Source organism: Castor canadensis, chromosome 8 (assembly GCF_047511655.1).
Source record: "Castor canadensis chromosome 8, mCasCan1.hap1v2, whole genome shotgun sequence".
Taxonomy (NCBI): Eukaryota; Metazoa; Chordata; class Mammalia; order Rodentia; family Castoridae; genus Castor; species Castor canadensis.
Window position 1 is genome coordinate 110,387,571 of NC_133393.1, and position 19,462 is coordinate 110,407,032.

Consider the following 19,462-nt stretch of genomic DNA (forward strand, 5'->3'; position numbering starts at 1 on the left):
AGTGAAGGAAAAAGATGATTAAAATAGCAAAGCACAGAAGTTAGGGTTAAATTTTTTATTAACATGAGCAGACTGATTTAAAATGAACAAAATAAATTTTATTTATTCAGTATATATTTATTGAGCGCCTACTGTGTAATAGGTAACATAAACTTACTGGTTTTATATCATATTCCTTTATTTCCCACCCACTCCCCAGATGTGGGAGCCCTACTTCCACCTCTTCTTATACCTCCATCCCCAACACACACACACATACTTGCATATGGAACCAATAGGTTACTGGGCAGAAGTCCTCAGGGCTTCTTCTTCCACTGTCTGTGCCTCAGTATCTTTCTGACTATTTGCAGGAGATAATGTCATTGTCGTATCTGTGTATAGCTTCAGCTCTAAGCATTCCCAATATAACTTCCTTCCAGATATGATTAAAAGAGCAGTTATATCCCAGCAGTCTCTCTTGTTAGCTAACAAGTTATAATTTCAGATTGTCATCTCCTAGGCCGGGGGTACAGTGGGGAATGGAAATAATGTACAGTCTTAACCCTTATTATCTCAAATCTGTAGGATCTGAGAGTTTAATATTTTGGTTACATACTGCTTTCCTCAATTGTTACGAAATTCTTAGACATGAAATCAACGGACAAGTATCTTTTGAGCACCTGCATACACCTATTATGGTGCTCTGCATTATTTAGGAAGAAGGCACTGCCGTTTCAAATTACATTTTAGTTTTTATACTCTTGTTTTAATGTTTGTGGAATCAGTAACTAGTATTCTTTCTTATTATTTAGATGGAAGTGAAAATGTGACAGGATTGGACCTTTCAGATTTTCCAGCATTAGCAGACCGAAACCGAAGAGAAGGAAGTGGTAACCCAACTCCATTAATAAACCCCTTGGCTGGAAGAGCTCCTTACGGTAATCAAGCTTTTTAATGATGGCCAATGAAAGCTTTCAGTTGCTCTTACACAAATGTACATACACATGAATATATGTGTGTAAACATACGCTTTTGTGTTTTCTAATTTCATTAATGTAATTTTGTCATGATTGCTATTTAAAAACTGATTTTTCATCTCAGATTTCTATGGTAGCAAAATTTTATGGTAAAACTTTGTACAGAAACCCAAAAGGTAGTACCCTCATTGATATTTATACATTATTTTCTTCTGGCATCTCTGTATTAGTTCATCCTAAGTGATTTATTTTGTGGTCTGCCTTTTCTCCTAACTGATCCCACATTTCTTGAAAGAATAAATTCCTGGTGATTAATAATGAATATACATTGAAGATGTTTCTCTAAGCCAAGGTTTCTCAACATACACACTGTTAACATTAGGGCTGACTATTTCTTTGTAGAGGTAGGGTATGAAGTAAGGGATCTCTCCTGTTTATATAGAATTTTAGCAACATTCCTTGCATCAGCCTACTAGATGCCAGCACCCTCTACTCCGCCCTCCATTGTGACACAGATATTTCCATACATTGGCAAATGTCCCCTGAAAGGAAAAAATTGCCCCCTACCAAGAACCGCTGCTCATGGGCTATGTATATGTATAGTTTTTGTAGGGTCATCGTTAATATCCTTCATCACCCTGTTTTACTGTCTCTAATAGATAAGAGATTTGGCTAGTAGAGGCTAAATAAAAATAATGGAAGGGGACCATATGCAGTAACAATTTAGACATGAAAATACTGAGATGGCAAATTAGCCATAATCTTACCACATAATGGTTTTCTTTGGGGAGGCTCTGATAGACTGGCAGCAAAACAGCACTTAAGAGGGATCAGTTTGTCAGTTATTCTAAAATAGAATTAATATTTTTTCCCATTGTCAACCAAGGAGTTCTGTGGTTTTCAAATATGAAGGGAAATTTTAATTGCTCATATTTTAAAGTTTCCAAGTTAGTCTTCGAAAAATAACAAAAGTGAACTGCCCTGGAAATTGAGTACCTAGCTACTTGGTTCTCAGTTCAGACTCTAATATTTTTAACCTTTCCTCATAGGTCCATTTTTTCATCCCTTAAATCTTTCCCGTTGCTCTCCTTGGACCATCTCTAGTTTCTCCATACCGTTCTTGAATTGTGGAGCCCCAAACTGGATACTTTTCTCCAATAAGGGTCTGACTAATGCCAAGTATAGTGGGAGGATTATTTCCCAGTTCTTGCATGTTTTACATCTATAACATGGAGTCCAAGAAAAATCTGAAATAAAATGGAGTTGTTTTATAATTGATTGTAATTTTCTCATTCTGTAAGTCACTTTTAAATAGAACACCAGCATGTTCTTTTCAAATTTATTTTGTTCTTTTTATTTGGTAGTCAGCTGGTGTTTCTAATATTTAGTCAGATTTTTAAAGCAAGTCTTTAAGCCAAAAATGATAATAATCATTACCAATATCAAATCATTTTTAAGCACCTATATGTGTCATTAGATTAGAATTACAGGATTATACCACTGATTCCTTTGTATTTCTTTATATGTTAAATTATTAATCAGTAAGTCAGAATGTGGTTCTTCATTGTTACCCTGCATACTAATTTTTGAAAATAGGATTTCATATGCTAAAAAATACTTTGGTATATTATTGTGAGGAAAGTTAACTTTTTATAAGTGTAGCAAAATATCAGAGATATCAATTACTATTCTCCTGATTATTTTCATTACATAGTTGGAATGGTAACAAAACCAGCAAATGAGCAATCCCAGGACTTCTCAATACACAATGAAGATTTTCCAGCATTACCTGGTTCCAGCTATAAAGATCCAACATCAAGTAATGATGACAGTAAATCTGTAAGTAACTGAGAATCATATATGTGAGTGATCTAGTTTTCTTCCCTTCAGATTTGTTATATTAACAGTTACTTACTAAATACTATTACAAAACTGTTTATCTTGAAAATGTTTAATTATCTAACTTTTGAAGACTGTGGAAAAGCTTTATAACTTAGAAGATAGCCTATTTTTTTCCTATTTCATATAGGTTTGCAAATTTCTGTTGAACTTCTCAGAGTTAATTTAGACTTTTATTGTAGTCCCTGTCAGCTGGATCCCATGAAGTTTGATAATATAGCCTTCTAAGGAGCTGTGTTTTTCTTGAGTAAGTTTTCTCCTTGAAGAATCTTTATACACATTTTTATACCTGTGTTGATTCAGCCAACTCAGCTTCTTTCTGACTTAACAAATGTGTTTTGTTTCCTCCACATTTTAGTGAAAATAGCTTTTTTGTGTGTGTGATGGTAATTTGTATAGTATTAAAGTATATTATAAAGTTTATTAGGTAATTAAATTCATACGTTCCTAGCTATTTTGGAGGTTGCTTTGGTATTACTGTAGATAATGTACTATAGGTAGTACTTCTTTTAGATGAAAGCATTGAAGATGTAATTTAAAGTGTGTTCCTAAGTGTAAAGCCCTGAGTGAAGAGAGAACAAAAGATTTTTTCCCTATGACTTAAGATGTAAGATAAGTAAGAATAAATTTTCCCTAGATTTCTTGTCCTTTAAATATTCAAATGTAGATGATACAGGGTTAAATTTGTAAAGCAAGAGACAATTGTTGAAACAGAATTTTCATATAGAACTTGAAAAACAGGTGATAATTTGCTACGAGCTTAAATACACTGAACAATGAATAGCAAGGTGTTAAGATATAAACTTGAATTTATACACTTCATATTGTAATGTCACATTTAATTTTTTTCTTGCTAGAATTTGAATACATCTGGTAAGACAGCTTCAAGTACAGATGGACCCAAATTCCCTGGAGATAAAAGTTCAACAACACAAAATAATAATCAGCAGAAAAAAGGGATCCAGGTGTTACCTGATGGTGGGATTCTATAAATATATCAACAATATTATAAAGTGCAACTTCTCTACTTTTCCTCAAAAATAAAAAATGACTGTTTTTTTTTAACCAGGTCGGGTTACTAACATTCCTCAAGGGATGGTGACGGACCAATTTGGAATGATTGGCCTGTTAACATTTATCAGGGCAGCAGAGACAGACCCAGGAATGGTACATCTTGCTTTAGGAAGTGACTTAACAACATTAGGCCTCAATCTGAACTCTCCTGAGTAAGTTGTTTTCCTCCACATTTCTTATGTAATACTTCTGATACTTAATCTCAGACTTCTACTTTTTTTTTTGGCAGGGTCTCCCCATGTAACCCATGGTAGTCTCAAACTCAAAACCCTCCTGTCTCAGCCCCTTCAGTGCTGGGATTACAGACATGTAAACTACCATGCCTAGTTTTAAACTTCTTATCTCCTTTCATCAAATTATATCATCTGCTGCTACTCGTTTTTACTGTTTTCTGCTTACTCTTCGTATCATTCCTTTTTATCATAACCCCTAGGTCATTGTCACTCTGAGATATTAAGTCCTGTTATAATTCGGCATTTTTAATATACACATATATTATCTTTCCGAAATCCTGAAATCTTGATTCCTTAAATTTTTTTTCTCCAAAATTCTTGCCTTTCATCATATCTCAGCCATATTTGTAGTCATCCCTTTGTGCTTGTTATTGTAGTGACTACAGTCTTCATAATTTTAAGTTCGTACTACCATGCTTTCTGACCACTACTTTCTGTTTTTCATCTCTCTTCCTCTTAGTACATAGTTATCTGACTCCATTGGGACCTTTAATCTATTGATTCTTGTACTTTTTTGCTGTTCCTCAGTATACCTATCTGCCTAAGTATCCTTGTCTGTCTTATCCTTCAGTCTACTCATGTCCTTCTCACCTATTAAATTGTATAGTCAGTGATAATTGCTCATTTACATATGCCCTTTCTTACGTTATCATACCTGTGTGGTAAAATCTACAGTCTTGATTATAGTTCTTGCTGTTCTATTCCTGACCTATGCTACTAAATTTGTCCAAAGAAAAACACACAGCTTCACTGCCTGGTCTTTTCTTCATATTCATGGCCTGGATCCTTAATTTTGCCAGGCATAATCATATCTGGCCTGCCTAACCCACTCTTACTGGTTTTTGCAACTATTTTATACTTCTGCAAACTCCTAATATCTTCTCTTCCTGTTCTTATATTCAGATAATGACCTTGCTTTTTGTCTCTACTTTACTAAGGTAGAAGCAATCAGAAGAGAACATCAGCACAGTCCTGCTCACCAAATCTAACTACCTACTTCCATCTGCATCTACCTTATTATCATAGTTGATCCATGCATTATACTTCTCTTGCAAACTCCAGAACACAACTCAACAATTTAACATTGTGTTGAATTGTTTCCATCAGCATAGAAAGATGCTATTATTTCTCCCATTTTATAAAAATATATTCTCTTAATCCAACCTACTCTGTGAATTAAATGTCCCATTTATTCCCTTTTAAAGGAAAGCACCTCAGAAGAATCACCTGTTTCTCCAAATTGTCTTTGCCCATTCTCTGTTAAACCCATTTTAGTCCCCCACCACTTCAACTAAAACTTTATCAAGATCACCAAACGACCTCCATATTATTAAATGCAGCAGTCTGCTAGCATCTCTTCTCTCTTGATAAACATTGTTCACTTGAATTTAAGAACACCATCCTTACTGATTTCACTAATTGATCCTTCTCTGTTTCCCTTGCTAATAACCTCTTTCTTTTCTTCTTGACATCTGCATAGTACTCTTCTGTGTGTTTGTTCTCTTGATGATCTTGTCTAGTCATAAAGTTTTTTAAAATTGCCATATTAGAGAATACCAAACATATATTTCCATTCCAGAGTTTTCTCCTGCACTTGAAATTTCTGTCAATTAAACATCTTACCCAAATCTGTTCTATCCACAGCCTTCCTAATCTAGTCAGCACTCACAGAAAGTTGGCATCAGCCTTAACTCTCCCCTCTTTTTTTTATATCCCATATCTTACCTTTTTCCAAAATATATTTAGAATCTGATTACATTGTCACTACTTTAAATTGCTCTGTTGCCTGGGTAGTCCATTAGCCAACACCAGGTATCCTTGGGTCTCCCTTTGCTACCTCTTATGGTTTCCTCATTTAGTACCCAGAACAATCCTTGTTGTTACATTTTTTGCTAAATACCTAGTAAGGAGTTGAGATTTCATTATGATTTAAAACCCAGAATTTTTACAGCTTGCAAAGATCTTTCATAGTCATTCCTGTGTCTCCCAACCCCATCTTAACAGATTTTTCCTTTTTTACTGTGTTCTAGCTTCACTGGCCTTCTTGCTATAGCTCAATGTCAGTTGTGTCCCTGTCTTAGTTTTCTGGCAATTCCCTCTGATTAGCATAGTCTTCTACCAGATAATTGGTGTGATTGTCTCCCTCATTTCTTTTTTTTTTTTTTTTTTTTGTTCAAATGTGACCTTTTCAGTGAGACTAAACTGATCACCAACTTAATTATGCCACTAGTCTTCCCCTCCAGATCCTCTCTTAACACACATTATCTCTTAATTGTCTGCCTCCTTCCAATGCACTGTACTTAACCAGAAAGTAAGTTTTATGTTATCCACGATCTTTGTTTTATTCCAAGCACCTAGAACAGTTCCAGGAATGTAATAGGCATTTAATAAATATTTGGTCAATTTGAAATTTTGCTCCTAATATGGTGGGGGTTGGTGTTAAACATAAATATGAAAGTAATTTAACTTAGGGCAAAGTTAGAAATCTCTTCATCTGCTTTGGACTTCAGAGTGGCTTCTTTTTTTCCCCTTATTCAGAAATCTCTACCCCAAATTTGCATCACCCTGGGCATCTTCACCATGTCGACCTCAAGATATAGGTAGGAGAATCTGTTTGTGTTTGAACATTTATAAAGATATTTCTGAGAATCAGTTAATAAGGCTCTTTTCATTTTATTATCTAGACTTCCATGTTCCATCTGAGTACTTAACGAACATTCACATTAGGGATAAGGTGAGTGTAGTTTATTATTCTACTCAGTCAGCATGAATTTTATCTTTTTTCAGGTGCTGCTTTCAGTTCAGAAAGCATAATATTTTTGAAAAAATTAAGTGTTCTCAGGGATATGCTTTTAAATGCCCACTCAATTATGTGTAACAATTTTAACTTGATTGTAATCTTAATGTTTTGGTGATGATGGGTTATATTTTTAAGACAAAACAATATTAGAACTGGTAAAATGTTTCTTATAATTAGTAAAAGGATATAACCATACCTACAAATGATGGGAATAAGCTTGGAAATTTTGATGAATTTTCTTCTTGTGTTCCCATTTCATGCCCTTACTCATAAGAAAGATTTTTCTTGACAAATATTATATAAATGACCTTTTTTTCCTGTTTTTTTCTTTTCCACTGATTTAGTTATCTATAATTCTAAGGTAATTTTTAATAGATGACAGCTTTAATATCTTTTGTACTCTAAGAAAGAAAATAGTAAATAGTAAACAGTTTTTGCTTGGGGGAAAGAACTAAGTTCATTTTTGTTCAGGGGAGGGGGAATACATAATAATCTCTATGGTTTAGCTTTGTGGAAAGATACAATATAGTGAAAAAATACATGTTACATGTGCACATATAAATACGTTATACACATATAACTAAATGTCAGTGTTCTGAGTACGTGCTGTGTAGTTAGTTGTCAAATGGATGTTGATGTTGTGGACAGATGCATAAAGGTACTTATCTATTGGTATGTCCTTTAGTATCTGAGTAGATAGAAGGCAAGAATTATGATACAGGGAGGGCTGGTATTTTTTCATTTGTGGATTGTGTGATTTGCTGCCATCTGTACTGTAGAACTCTTTTGTTCCAATTACCTAACTATGCCAGAACCTTTTATTGAAGAAAACTTGTTGCATTAGCAACTGCTACATGAATGGGGAGAAAAATTACATTCAGACAATGTGTAACAGCCAAACAAACATTTAAATAAGACCATCAGATAAAAGATATTTTTGCTTTGAGGTGCTATTTAGGTTTATTTTAGTGTGAGGATTTGAGATTATTGAACTCTCATGCAGTTTGTAATTATGAAAGTAGCTGTTTTCTGCCTTGTGAGGAAAATGTAAAAAAGTCATCTTTCATGGATCCATTTAACCAAAATAAAAAGACATCTCTGATTTTTGTACTTACCATTTGTGACTTGCTGAACTCATACAACTGATTTCTGAATTACTGTTGGGTATATAGACTCAGTTAATACGTTTAAACCTTCTGTATATCTGGCAGTCCACTAGATGCTTTCATTTAACTTTTTTTTAGTAATCTTCATCTGTTTCATTGTCCACATTTTATAAAAAACGTTCATAGATGTTAAATACACTTGAATACAAGCCCTAGATCTAATAAGTTATATGCTGTAAAGTGAAGAGTTTCTGTTTATCTTTTTATTTTTTGTTTTAGTAATTACAGTTATATATTGGGAATTTTTAATTTGTTTTACATTTCAGAATATTTTTTTTTCTTTTCCAGCTGGCTGCAATAAAACTTGGCCGATACGGAGAAGACCTTCTCTTCTATCTTTATTACATGAATGGAGGAGACGTATTACAACTTTTAGCTGCAGTAGAGCTGTATGTTCAAAGTATTTTATCACTATTATTATAGTGGCTCTTTTTAATGCTGATGGTTATAGAAAATCTTTTCCCGTCAAGAAATTTAAGTTGCTTATCTTTGCATTTAGTAAAATAAATTTAATTTAGAATGAAACCATATATTACCATGGCTTTTTAATCATTGTGTACATAAAAGGAACTTCAAATTTAAATAATGCTAACAATGAAAAACGACAGAAGCAACCTGACTCTTGGATTTGGTGAATCAAATTTTCTTAAATGCATAAAAAACAACATGTGACTCATGACTGTGGGTCTTTTTATTCCTTGTGGAACCATAAATGTTAATGATTGGACAGTGAATTTCATCATTTAATGAACACCTGTTAATATGTAGGCAAGGCACTGTGCATGTTTGTTGTATGTTTGTGCTGCTGATGAATTGTTTCATTTTTTATTTCTCTACTTTTCTCTTATTTCCCATGTTTCTCCCTCATTTTTGTAAAGTAGGGAATATCATTCACAGCTAAATAAATTTAGTCAGTCATTCATCCCATTTATAATTGGCAGCTGTCTCATCTCTTATTTATGTCTAAAAACTACCTTATTGTGTTGGTAGGAAAACATTTACATGGAGGTTTTATTTTGTGAGACACTGCATTTTGATGTTACTTTCTCAGATTATCAGTTATATAAATTCCCATTGTGTCTTGCCTTAATTCTAAATATATCCTCTTAGGTTTTGACAATTTAGGAACAGTAAGATATGAATTTAAAATAATATATTAAAAATTTCAAAATGGATATTCTGTTCTCAACATAATTACAAAATTTTGTGAATTTAAATAGTCTGTTCAAATAGACTTTGTATTTAATTTCTTGCCAAGTAATACAAATAGTACGATTATTATTTTAATAAATGGCTTAGTTTCTGTTGTTCAAAAGAACAAGGAATGAAGTTTCTAAAATAAATTGGTCTGTTCGCGTTTTATATTACTCATAGAACTTTTAAAAATGAAGAAAGCTACAGATTTATGTAATTTTGTTTGTAATTTTTCTGAAACATTTTATAAAATATAGAAAATGTTTGATGGTAAGCCACAGAAAAAGTTAATTATCTTTTTCTTTTAAAAATTGAAGTTTTAATCGTGATTGGAGATACCACAAAGAAGAACGAGTATGGATTACCAGGGCACCAGGCATGGAGCCAACAATGAAAACCAATACATATGAGAGGGGAACATACTACTTCTTTGACTGTCTAAACTGGAGGAAAGTAGCCAAGGTATATTTTTTACCATCTGCAGATGTATAAATCCGGACTTTGAAAAGAAGTGTCCTCTATAATTTGTATGTACCAATACATACACCCCAATAATGTGCCAGATTCTTACCAAGTCTTTTGCATTTACCTACTTGGCTTGATTTTACCACTGGGAGAGTGTCCAAAAATTTCGCTAATAGGAACATTTTTAAACTGGGTAAGAGATTTTGTAATTTTGCATAAGTTTTAGTAACATTTCAAATACTTTTATGTCTGTCAAATTACAAAATAAAGATACCCTCTTGCAGTCCCAGTCATGTATTTTTGTTACTTTAAATTGAGTAGTAGAGCATCTGCCTAGCAAGCAGAAGCCCTGAGGTCAAATCCCAGTACTGCCAAAAATTAACTAATTAGTTAAGCAAGGCTGAGATAGTCATAGAAGCAGTATATAAAAGGCTTTTTATACTTGCACTCATTGCAGGAAAGATGTCTGAATTTTTATTTGCAAATCATCTAAAATAAGAAAATTGCAAAATTACCTTTGACTGTTTCTATAGGCTTCTGTGCTAAATACTGAAAAAAATGGGTTTGGGGAAAAAGTTAATTGTTTTGTTCTATTTTGGTTTTGTACCTTTGCCTCACAAAATCACCTTTCCAGCTACCCCATGTGCAAAATCTTCATCAGTGTCAATGTATATTTCACATTCGTGTTTAGTACCTTGTATTTATTTAGTCTATCTAAATAATGTAGGCTACATTATCTGATTTTTCATAATTCTTAATATTCCTCTGAATGCAGTTTCCATCAGTGATTGTTACGATTATAAACTCAAAAGTTAATTTTATTTTTTTTTAAGTAAATTTAACAAGAAAAATATTTCTGACAATTGGTTGGGCAATATTTTAGTTGTTGCTTTGGGGAGTTTTTTGAATCGGCTTTTGTGAGCTCAAACTTTACACTTTATAAAGACAGTACAAAATTTTTATTATATATATGTCATAGGAAAATTTGACATTCCAAGAAGATTTCATACAAAATTTAGAAAGAGATGAGCCTAACAAAAAACACTAAAATAAAAATGCATAAAAGGTTAAGTCTTTTTTTTTCCATTATTTTTAGATTTTTCAGTGGTAGATACCATTACTTCTCAAATCAAGTCTGTATACTGTATTTTAATCATTTCAACAATTCTAGTTAATATATGAGTATCTTGGTTTCCATAAGTATACTCATGACTTAATATTTTAAAAACAGAAATAATGACATTAAAAGTAAATGAAACCAGGCACCAGTGGCTCATGCCTGCCTGTAATCCTAGCTACTCAGAAGACAGATATCAAGAGAATCTCAGTTTGAAGCCAGTCCCGGGCACATAGTTCCACAAGATCCTATCTCAAAAATAACCAGCACAAAAAAAAAGCTGATGGAGTGGCTCCAGCAATACAGCACCACATAGCAACTGTGGGGCCCTAGGTCAAACACTAGTAATGCAAAAAAAATTCATGAAACATTGTGTATTTACCTGTTCCTTGAAAAGTATAGTATAATAGAAAGCCGTTGCTCTGTATCATGGATTTGAATTTAATGCCTGTTAGTGCTTTGCCCTTGCACACAGGTTTCCAATCTGTGCCTGTTTCCTTTTTTGTAAAATGGGCATTTTCCTCTAGGTTATCGTGACAATTGAATGAATTTTTATACACACACAAAATGACACTGAGTATTGGATAGTTGACAGAGTAGTGGTAGGGTAGTATTGTTTCTTTTATTTAACATTGTTATAGCTTATTACTGTTCTTCTGAACATGGAAATACTGTAAATAATTGTTAATTTAACTCATTAGTTCTCAGACTTCAGCTTCTATCAGAATTACCTGGAGGAATTGTTAAAATACAAATTACTTGGCCGTACCTCTCCTGTTTCTGATCTGACCTGTGGGTAGGGCCTGAGAACTTGCATTTTAGAGATGCTGGTCCAGGTCCAGCACCATACTTAACTTCCGGATTGGGTAATGCTGCAAGAGAGAAACAGCTTTGGCAGGGAAAATTCTGTTAGTAGATAGCTACTAATGTGAAGTTTTTTGCTCAATATTATTGTCAATTCCAGACATATATGCAATAGATAGCTATGTTTGTAGTAGATAGTTATATAATTGTAGTTAAGAAATCAGTTTGAGAAAATCAGTTTTCCGTAATTAAGTTCTCTTCATAAAGTTTACTATTCAGAAACAAATTAAACATTAATATTGGACCCTTTTACTTCCCACTAAAAGCAACTCCTTATATAGGTAAATGTTATTTTAAAGAAAATTGTTACTGTCTATGTAAAAATACATATTAAGCACATATAATATATATGATTACATATATGTAAAATTTTGCCCATTTTATCTTGTATTTATTATGTAGTTGACCTTTGTCTTTACTTTTTAAATTTTTTAGCTGTGAAGTAGAAAAATAAAATTTGAGAAATAATTTCATTTATTTCCTAAAAAAAGTTTACAAACTTAAAACTTTTAAATTGTATCTTATTTGTAGAATAAGTTTTTTGCAGTGGCCTTTTGTTTTAAGAATGTGTTCAAGTGCTTTCCCAGAAAATTGAGTTAGTTATTAAGGAATTTATGTTCTATTCATATTTGTATTTACTAACAGTCTTCGTAAAAACTATACAAAATTTATTAATCTGTCATATCTCAAGTTAACGTCAGAGGTCCCCCTCTATAATGTGAGTGGAATTTACTATTCATTGGTAAATACTAAATAGCTTCAACTCATTGTAAATAGCCTACGATATGAATTAGTGTTATAACTAATGGTGTGTTACTATGCTGTCTATGTAAGGTACTGAACAAATATAGATTATAATAGTCTTTATTCACAATATCTCATGTGAGCCTTTTTATTTTTCAAATCAATTAACATTTTCAGAAAATTTTAATACTAAGTAGGGAATTAGATGATTAAATTAGAAGTATTTATCCCCTAAGAATTTTGTGGCCCGTAATTCCAGAATCCAGTCTATCATTTATGGAATTTCCTATAATACATGAACAATTATGTATATAAAAATTTTGACATTGTATTTGCTTATTCTTCACTTTAAGATGACTTTAACTCTTTAGTATATCATGTTATCTTATGTAATTTTGCTAGAACAATCCACTAATGTAAAATTTGTGATAATTCAGATAGTACATACAATCTTAACTAGTAAAATTTTTAAAGTAATTTCTTCCCCTGTGAAGTTTTAGGTGATGAAGGCATTCGTATTATCAATAACTTTCCCAGATTAAAGACTTAAAGATTTCAGAATTCTGTGAGTGTGACTTCACCTCCAAGTCTTAACAGGATTTCTACTGCTTAAAATACTTTTGTGTCACAAATTAATGTAAATGTGATTTTTTTCTCATCAATTTTGCCGATACATATTAGTACATCTTTAATTAGTACTTTAATTAATAATATATGCTTTTATTCAAAAATAATTTCTAATAACTATGTTTAAGGTAGTGCATTTCCATGCTTGAGTATACATGCAACATCAGCATGTAAAAGAGATGTTATCAGTAATCAAGTTTAATAAAGTTAAGGAACAAATAGATACCGGGTGTGTTGTGAACTTTATGTATTTTAAAAATAGAAATATGTGGAAGATAGAAAAAAAGATTTAAAATCCCAGAAGACAAAATTTGATCTATTTAATTTCTAGATCTCTGTTGATTTTTTTGAAATTACTAAAGTATTTACGTTTCCTAGGTTTAAACTGATCTTTTTCTAATAAGTAGGGAAAGAGTATGTACATTAATGAAGTCAATATAGTTTTAATTCTAATAATATAATATAGTTCGCCAGTGTGAATAAAATTTTAGTTTATGTCACATAGTAGAGTTTATAATTTGTTAAAAATACAAATTTTTTTGTACCATATGTATATTTTGGAAACTAAGATGCCAATTTTAATTGGAAAAGAATGATTTAACAAGAAGATATTTTCTTCAGTAATTTGGATATCCAATTTCAGTCAGACAAAATTCTTTTAATTCCTAGGTAGGGGCGGGAAGGGCCAGTGACAGCTACCAAATACATTAGGGGAAGTATAATGGTTGTGGTAGTGATTGTAATACTTTTTAGTTTTTACTGGTAAGCAGATAAACTGTACTTCAATCATGTGATGTCAAAAGGTTAAAGTCACTATTTTGTACCTTTAAAAACATGTGTCAAGGGATTTAATTTTTTCAGCATTGTTTTTGGATTTGAGTGTAATGGAGAAATTTTGTTTTGAATCTTGTGCTAAAAATACTAAGAACAATGTGTTACACAAGAAAAGCTTTGGTGTCACATGGGTATGGATTCTAACCCTTGGTAGACCACTATTATGTAACTTGGGTAAATTATTTTTGAGCCTCATTTCTTCTGGTACAAAATAAAAATAATAATCTACTTTAGAGTTAATATAATGATTAGATTAAAATTAGCTTTATCTTTGGTTTTGGCACATGACAGGCTTTCAGTAAATTACACTTGATATGTCTACTTGTTAATGTAATATCCTTTAATTTTAAATACTTGATTCTGTGTGTCTAAATATTAGATCATAATGGCCTAGGTTTTTGTTTTAATTTAATAGGGAAATTTTAATTTAATAATGAGAACATCCATTATGGAATCAATTTGAAACCAGATACCGAAGATAAAATATATTAACTCATGATTGTTAATGTTACTTGTTAATTTAATCTTTAATGCATATAAAGACTCATAATTCTTTCAGTGGGATTATGTAATAATAGTTTCAAATTCAAGTTGTAGAATTATTAACTTCAGAGCATCTGCTTATGGGGGTTTACAGAGGTATTTTGTTGTGTGATTTTTTTTTCAAAATATATGTGGTTTTATTTTCTGTCATTTTGTTTTCTTTCACCTGTGGTACTGGGGATTGAACTAACACTTGAACTAGTCCTTTGCTTTTTGTTTTTACTTTGTGAGATAGAGTCTTGCTAACTTTGCCTGTCTAGCCTTCAATTCGTGGTTCTCCTCCCACCACCTCCCGAGTAGCTGGGATTATAGATTATATGCCAACATGCTCAGTTTGCATCTCTATTCTTGATCTTGGGAAAATGTATCATGGAAAAATTAACATTCTTACATTTTAAAAACTCATTGATTCAGGTGTGGTGGTACCTATCTATAATCCCTGCACTTGGTAGGTTCAAACAAACTGTGAGTTCAAGATCAGCCTGGGTTACATAGTGCCACCTTCACTCAGAACAAAACAGGTCATGAAGTTAATACGGTATTTTGAAAGTTTGATGAAAATGAGCGATCCTAGCTAGTCTTCAGATACGCCTGCAACAAAACTGTCTGGTTTTGCATAGCAGTTGAATTATCTTTTAAGCTGTAAACTCATTGTTTTCCTCAGATTTTAATGAGATTAGAATAACTTTACATTGCTTTTTTGAAAAAAGTAATTGTGATCAAGAAAAATTGGAAACTTCTTCATTTTAAACTTATGTGGATAAAAAGTAAGTTTGCAGGTTTTTATACTTTACTGAAGGGGCCTTTGTTTTGAATATCCTGTAAAACAGTGCACAGATTTTCAGTAAATAAGTGTTCCTGAGTAGACTCTTAACTTACACACAGAAAGTCTGTATTTTTGTACTCATCAGGTAGAAACTACAGCACACTATTTTTCTTTAAGCTTTATTTTAGAGGAAAAATAGCTGGTATAGCTATGTCTGTGTTCATTCTTATTATTGTAATAGCTCAGATACCCATATATCTTGACAAAAAATTATGATCAAAAGAAGGTAAAAATCATCTAAGTTCCTTTTTTTGTTTAGGAGTTCCATCTGGAATATGACAAATTAGAAGAACGGCCTCACCTGCCATCCACCTTCAACTACAACCCTGCTCAGCAAGCCTTCTAAAAAGACTTCCCTTTTCTTGGGGTATGGCTGTCTCAGCACAATACTCAACATAACTGCAGAACTGATGTGGCTCAGGCACCCTGGTTTTAATTCCTTGAGGATCTGGCAATTGGCTTATGCAAAGGGTCACCATTTGAGGTCCTGCCTTACTAATTATGTGCTGCCCAACAACTAAATTTATAATTTGTTTTCTCTAGTTTGAGCAGGGTCTGAATTTTTTTCATTTATTTTCTTTTTTGCCAGCAGACATACTTGGGTCTGTAAAGACAAGCAAGTACACTGACAGAAGTTTACCATTTAGTTTCTTAAATGTATAAAAGAAAACCCACAAAAGACTCAACAGAATTAGACCACAAAAATTTGCATTGTTCATTGTAGCACTATTGGTAATAAAATAACAAATGTTTGTGCATTTTTATGTGAAGATCCTTCTCGTATTTCATTTGGAAAGATGAGCAAGGTCTGCTTCCTTCATTTTACTTCCCCTTATGTTTTTGAAAGGCAGTTTCGCCAAGCTTAATGCAAGAATATCTGATTGTTTAGAAGAAAGATATTGCCACAATCTCTGGATGGTTTCCAGGGTTGTGCTATTACTGAGCTTCATCTTTCCAGAATGAGCAAAACACTGTCCAGTCTTTGTTACGATTTTGTAATAAATGTGTACATTTTTTTTAAATTTTTGGACATCACATGAATAAAGGTATGTATGTACGAATGTGTATATATTATATATATGACATCTATTTTGGAAAATGTTTGCCCTGCTGTACCTCATTTTTAGGAGGTGTGCATGGATGCAATATATGAAAATGGGACATTCTGGAACTGCTGGTCAGGGGACTTTGTCGCCCTGTGCACTAAAGGGCCAGATTTTCAGCAGCCAAGGACATCCATACCCAAGTGAATGTGATGGGACTTAAAGAAGTGAACTGAGACAATTCACTCTGGCTGTTTGAACAGCAGCGTTTCATAGGAAGAGAAAAAAAAGATCAATCTTGTATTTTCTGACCACATAAAGGCTTCTTCTCTTTGTAATAAAGTAGAAAAGCTCTCCTCACTGCAGTGTTGACTTTGATTTGAAATTGTGAAATTATTTCTTCAACATGAAAAATAGAGGAAAAAATATGAAGTTCTACAACTATCAAACTGAATGGTATGACTAAATTTAAAATGTCTTTCAGCTTTCAGCAAATAATTTAATGGAAACATAGCCATTTCACTTGTAGGTTAAAAATTAACCAGAGAAAACTTACTAAAATGAATTATGGCAGAATTAGAATTAAAATATCCTGAACACTCTTGGAACCCAATCAAAATACTTTTCTTCCATGAGAAATTTATGAGGAATTTCTTGGTAAACCTTTAAGATTTATCTTTATGAAGTAATGCACAGATTAAGGTAAGGTAAAAAGTGATTTTACCTTCAGTTTGCAGGCCTGTGTATCTCATATGTACAAGTTAATGGATTCTTTTCTCCTCTGAATATAAATACTGTATTTAAAAATGAAGACTGAAGCTACCAAAGCAGAACTAGAGATGAATAGAAAAAAGGAAGTGAGGTTTTTTGCTTTTTTAAGATTTTCATTTTTAACCTATTTTTCTATGAGTGAATCATGTTTTAAATGATTACCAAATCATGTTTTAAAATTAAACATTTCTGACGACATGTCTGTGTTTGTGTGTCAGGGATGTAAAGTGACTTAAAATTTACTTTTTTCTATGTATTTTGAGAACTAGAAACTGATTAAAATACCAGGATTTTTTTTTTATCTTTCAGATTTTAAACCAAAGCATCTCCTCAGTAGGAAAAGATGGCACTTAGGTAATTAGTTTTAACTGTTATACCAAAAAAGCACTACGGAACACTGCCATGCTTGTTACACACCAGAGTAAAATTCCTGGAAAGCACTTTTTCTAAAAAACAAAAAAAGATTTTATCTTTTCATAGTAATTTATTTTCTAAAATGTAACTTTTCCTACATAACCATAAGAAATAGGTGAGAAGGAAAAAACAATGGATTGGTAGCCTTATTATTAATACAAACATAGTACAAAGTCTCAGCCAAAGCATGATCATAATTGGTGCTATATGAATGACTCAAAAAAATAAGATAGCTCATAATAGATGGTTGTGTTGGCTTTAATTTTTTTCGTTTAACTGCCATAGATGAGGTTTAAGTGCACACTTTCCAATTTTCTGAGTTTTTTATCCTCAGTCACCAAAGTTAGGAAACTCTTGCTTTTTAACCATTTTTTTAAAATAACTTTTTGATGTCAGAAGTTAACTCTTCAATTACAAGTTTAAAACTCTGCTTTAAAATACATTAAACTCTTTAATAAAAGTTATATGATTTTATAACTTGTGGTTATACATGTGCAAAAGTTGACCTAAACTGTATATTTCACATTTTCTTTATTAGATTTTCCCCTGTCTAGCTAGTGAAGTAGATATGTACACTATTATACATTAATTTTGAAATGAAACTTCAGTTGCTTTGTGGAAACAAAAGCGACTTAGTTGCAGTAGGAAGTCCTTTCATTTATTTGGTTGCAAACATCTGTGCTTCTTGAAGTGGTACTATAACTTTATATGATAAAACTCCATTTTCCGGGGTTTTTCACTGACATAGTTTCTTTAGATACAATAAATTTTATTAAGAACTGAAAGTTTATTTAAATTCTTAAAGTATATATAAAGCCAGCCATATATCTGGTCCTTTCTTTTTGCCACTGAAATTAGGACACATCAGTTACTTGATAAGTACTTGTTGATGAATGATATGATTTGATATTTCAATTTGAAAATGAAATGTATTTATTAAATAATTTGCTCTTTTGCTGTAATTCCATTTTCATAAGAATTTTTGAAAAGCATTTTCAATTAACTTTGAAATTTTTTAGATGTTTTCTCTGTACCCTACAGTTGATCCTTCCTCTGAATTCTTTGATTCACAAACTATTCATCTTCCATTCTGATACATCCATTGCCCAAAAATTATTCAGCATTTGAATACAGCTGTGAAGGAGGACTTGCTTCATTTATTTTCGATTTACATTAATAGTAGCATCAGTTTTGCAAAAAGTTGCTGAAAATGTAAATGAGTGCATGGAAATAGGATATCTGTCTTAAATGTTCTCTTAACCATGGTTTGTCTCTATGAAGACTTAAAAATTTCTAGTAACTACATTCCATTAAGATAGTCTTTGTGGTTTAATTCCCAGCACAACACACACACACACACACACAGTCTCTGAAGAATGAGATAAACCAGGTATTCAGATGCCTTTACTTTCTAAAAGCTGTATTCTAATGCCATGTCACAAGGGTGTTCTTGCCATGGTTATTACTGATGATTTAGATCATACCATGAATAGATGACAGATCTGGAAGATAAAGCACATAAACACGTTGAAAGTCAAAATCTAATGGGTCTAAATCTAACCCATTAGTTTGTATGTTGAGTTGAATAAAATAGGATACACATTGAATCAAGATAGTTATTTGGTTTTGCAAGAAGAATATGCTAAAAGGATATATAACTATGGTAAAATATAATATGATTTAAAAGTAGTTCAGATGTAGATCAATATGACTTGTGATTCTGCTGCCAAAAATGTTTATATAATCTTCAGCCACATAACAAAGCATATAATGCTCAGGACAAGGTAAGAATATCTCTTGTCTTTGAAATAGTTACCACACATCTGTAATATCTGGTCCAGTTTTAATGCTGTATTTTGGAATGCTGCCATGTCTGGGGTAGCCGGAAAGGG

At 32.3% G+C, this 19,462-nt stretch overlaps 1 protein-coding gene across 7 annotated transcripts in view; it reads left to right on the top strand.

The window, feature by feature from the left end:
- Cnot2 (CCR4-NOT transcription complex subunit 2) overlaps positions 1–16,745 on the top strand; it is an 87,121-nt gene extending 70,376 nt beyond the window's left edge. For all 7 annotated transcript variants that reach the window (XM_074083894.1, XM_074083897.1, XM_074083892.1 and 4 more), the window contains 9 exons: positions 792–917; positions 2,671–2,795; positions 3,713–3,833; positions 3,925–4,081; positions 6,701–6,762; positions 6,847–6,896; positions 8,417–8,517; positions 9,640–9,784; positions 15,602–16,745. In XM_074083894.1, the coding sequence (XP_073939995.1) occupies positions 792–917; positions 2,671–2,795; positions 3,713–3,833; positions 3,925–4,081; positions 6,701–6,762; positions 6,847–6,896; positions 8,417–8,517; positions 9,640–9,784; positions 15,602–15,688 (974 nt within the window). In that variant the 3' untranslated portion in view covers positions 15,689–16,745. The remainder of the gene's footprint in view (positions 1–791; positions 918–2,670; positions 2,796–3,712; positions 3,834–3,924; positions 4,082–6,700; positions 6,763–6,846; positions 6,897–8,416; positions 8,518–9,639; positions 9,785–15,601) is intronic.
- The last annotated feature ends 2,717 nt before the right edge of the window (positions 16,746–19,462 follow it).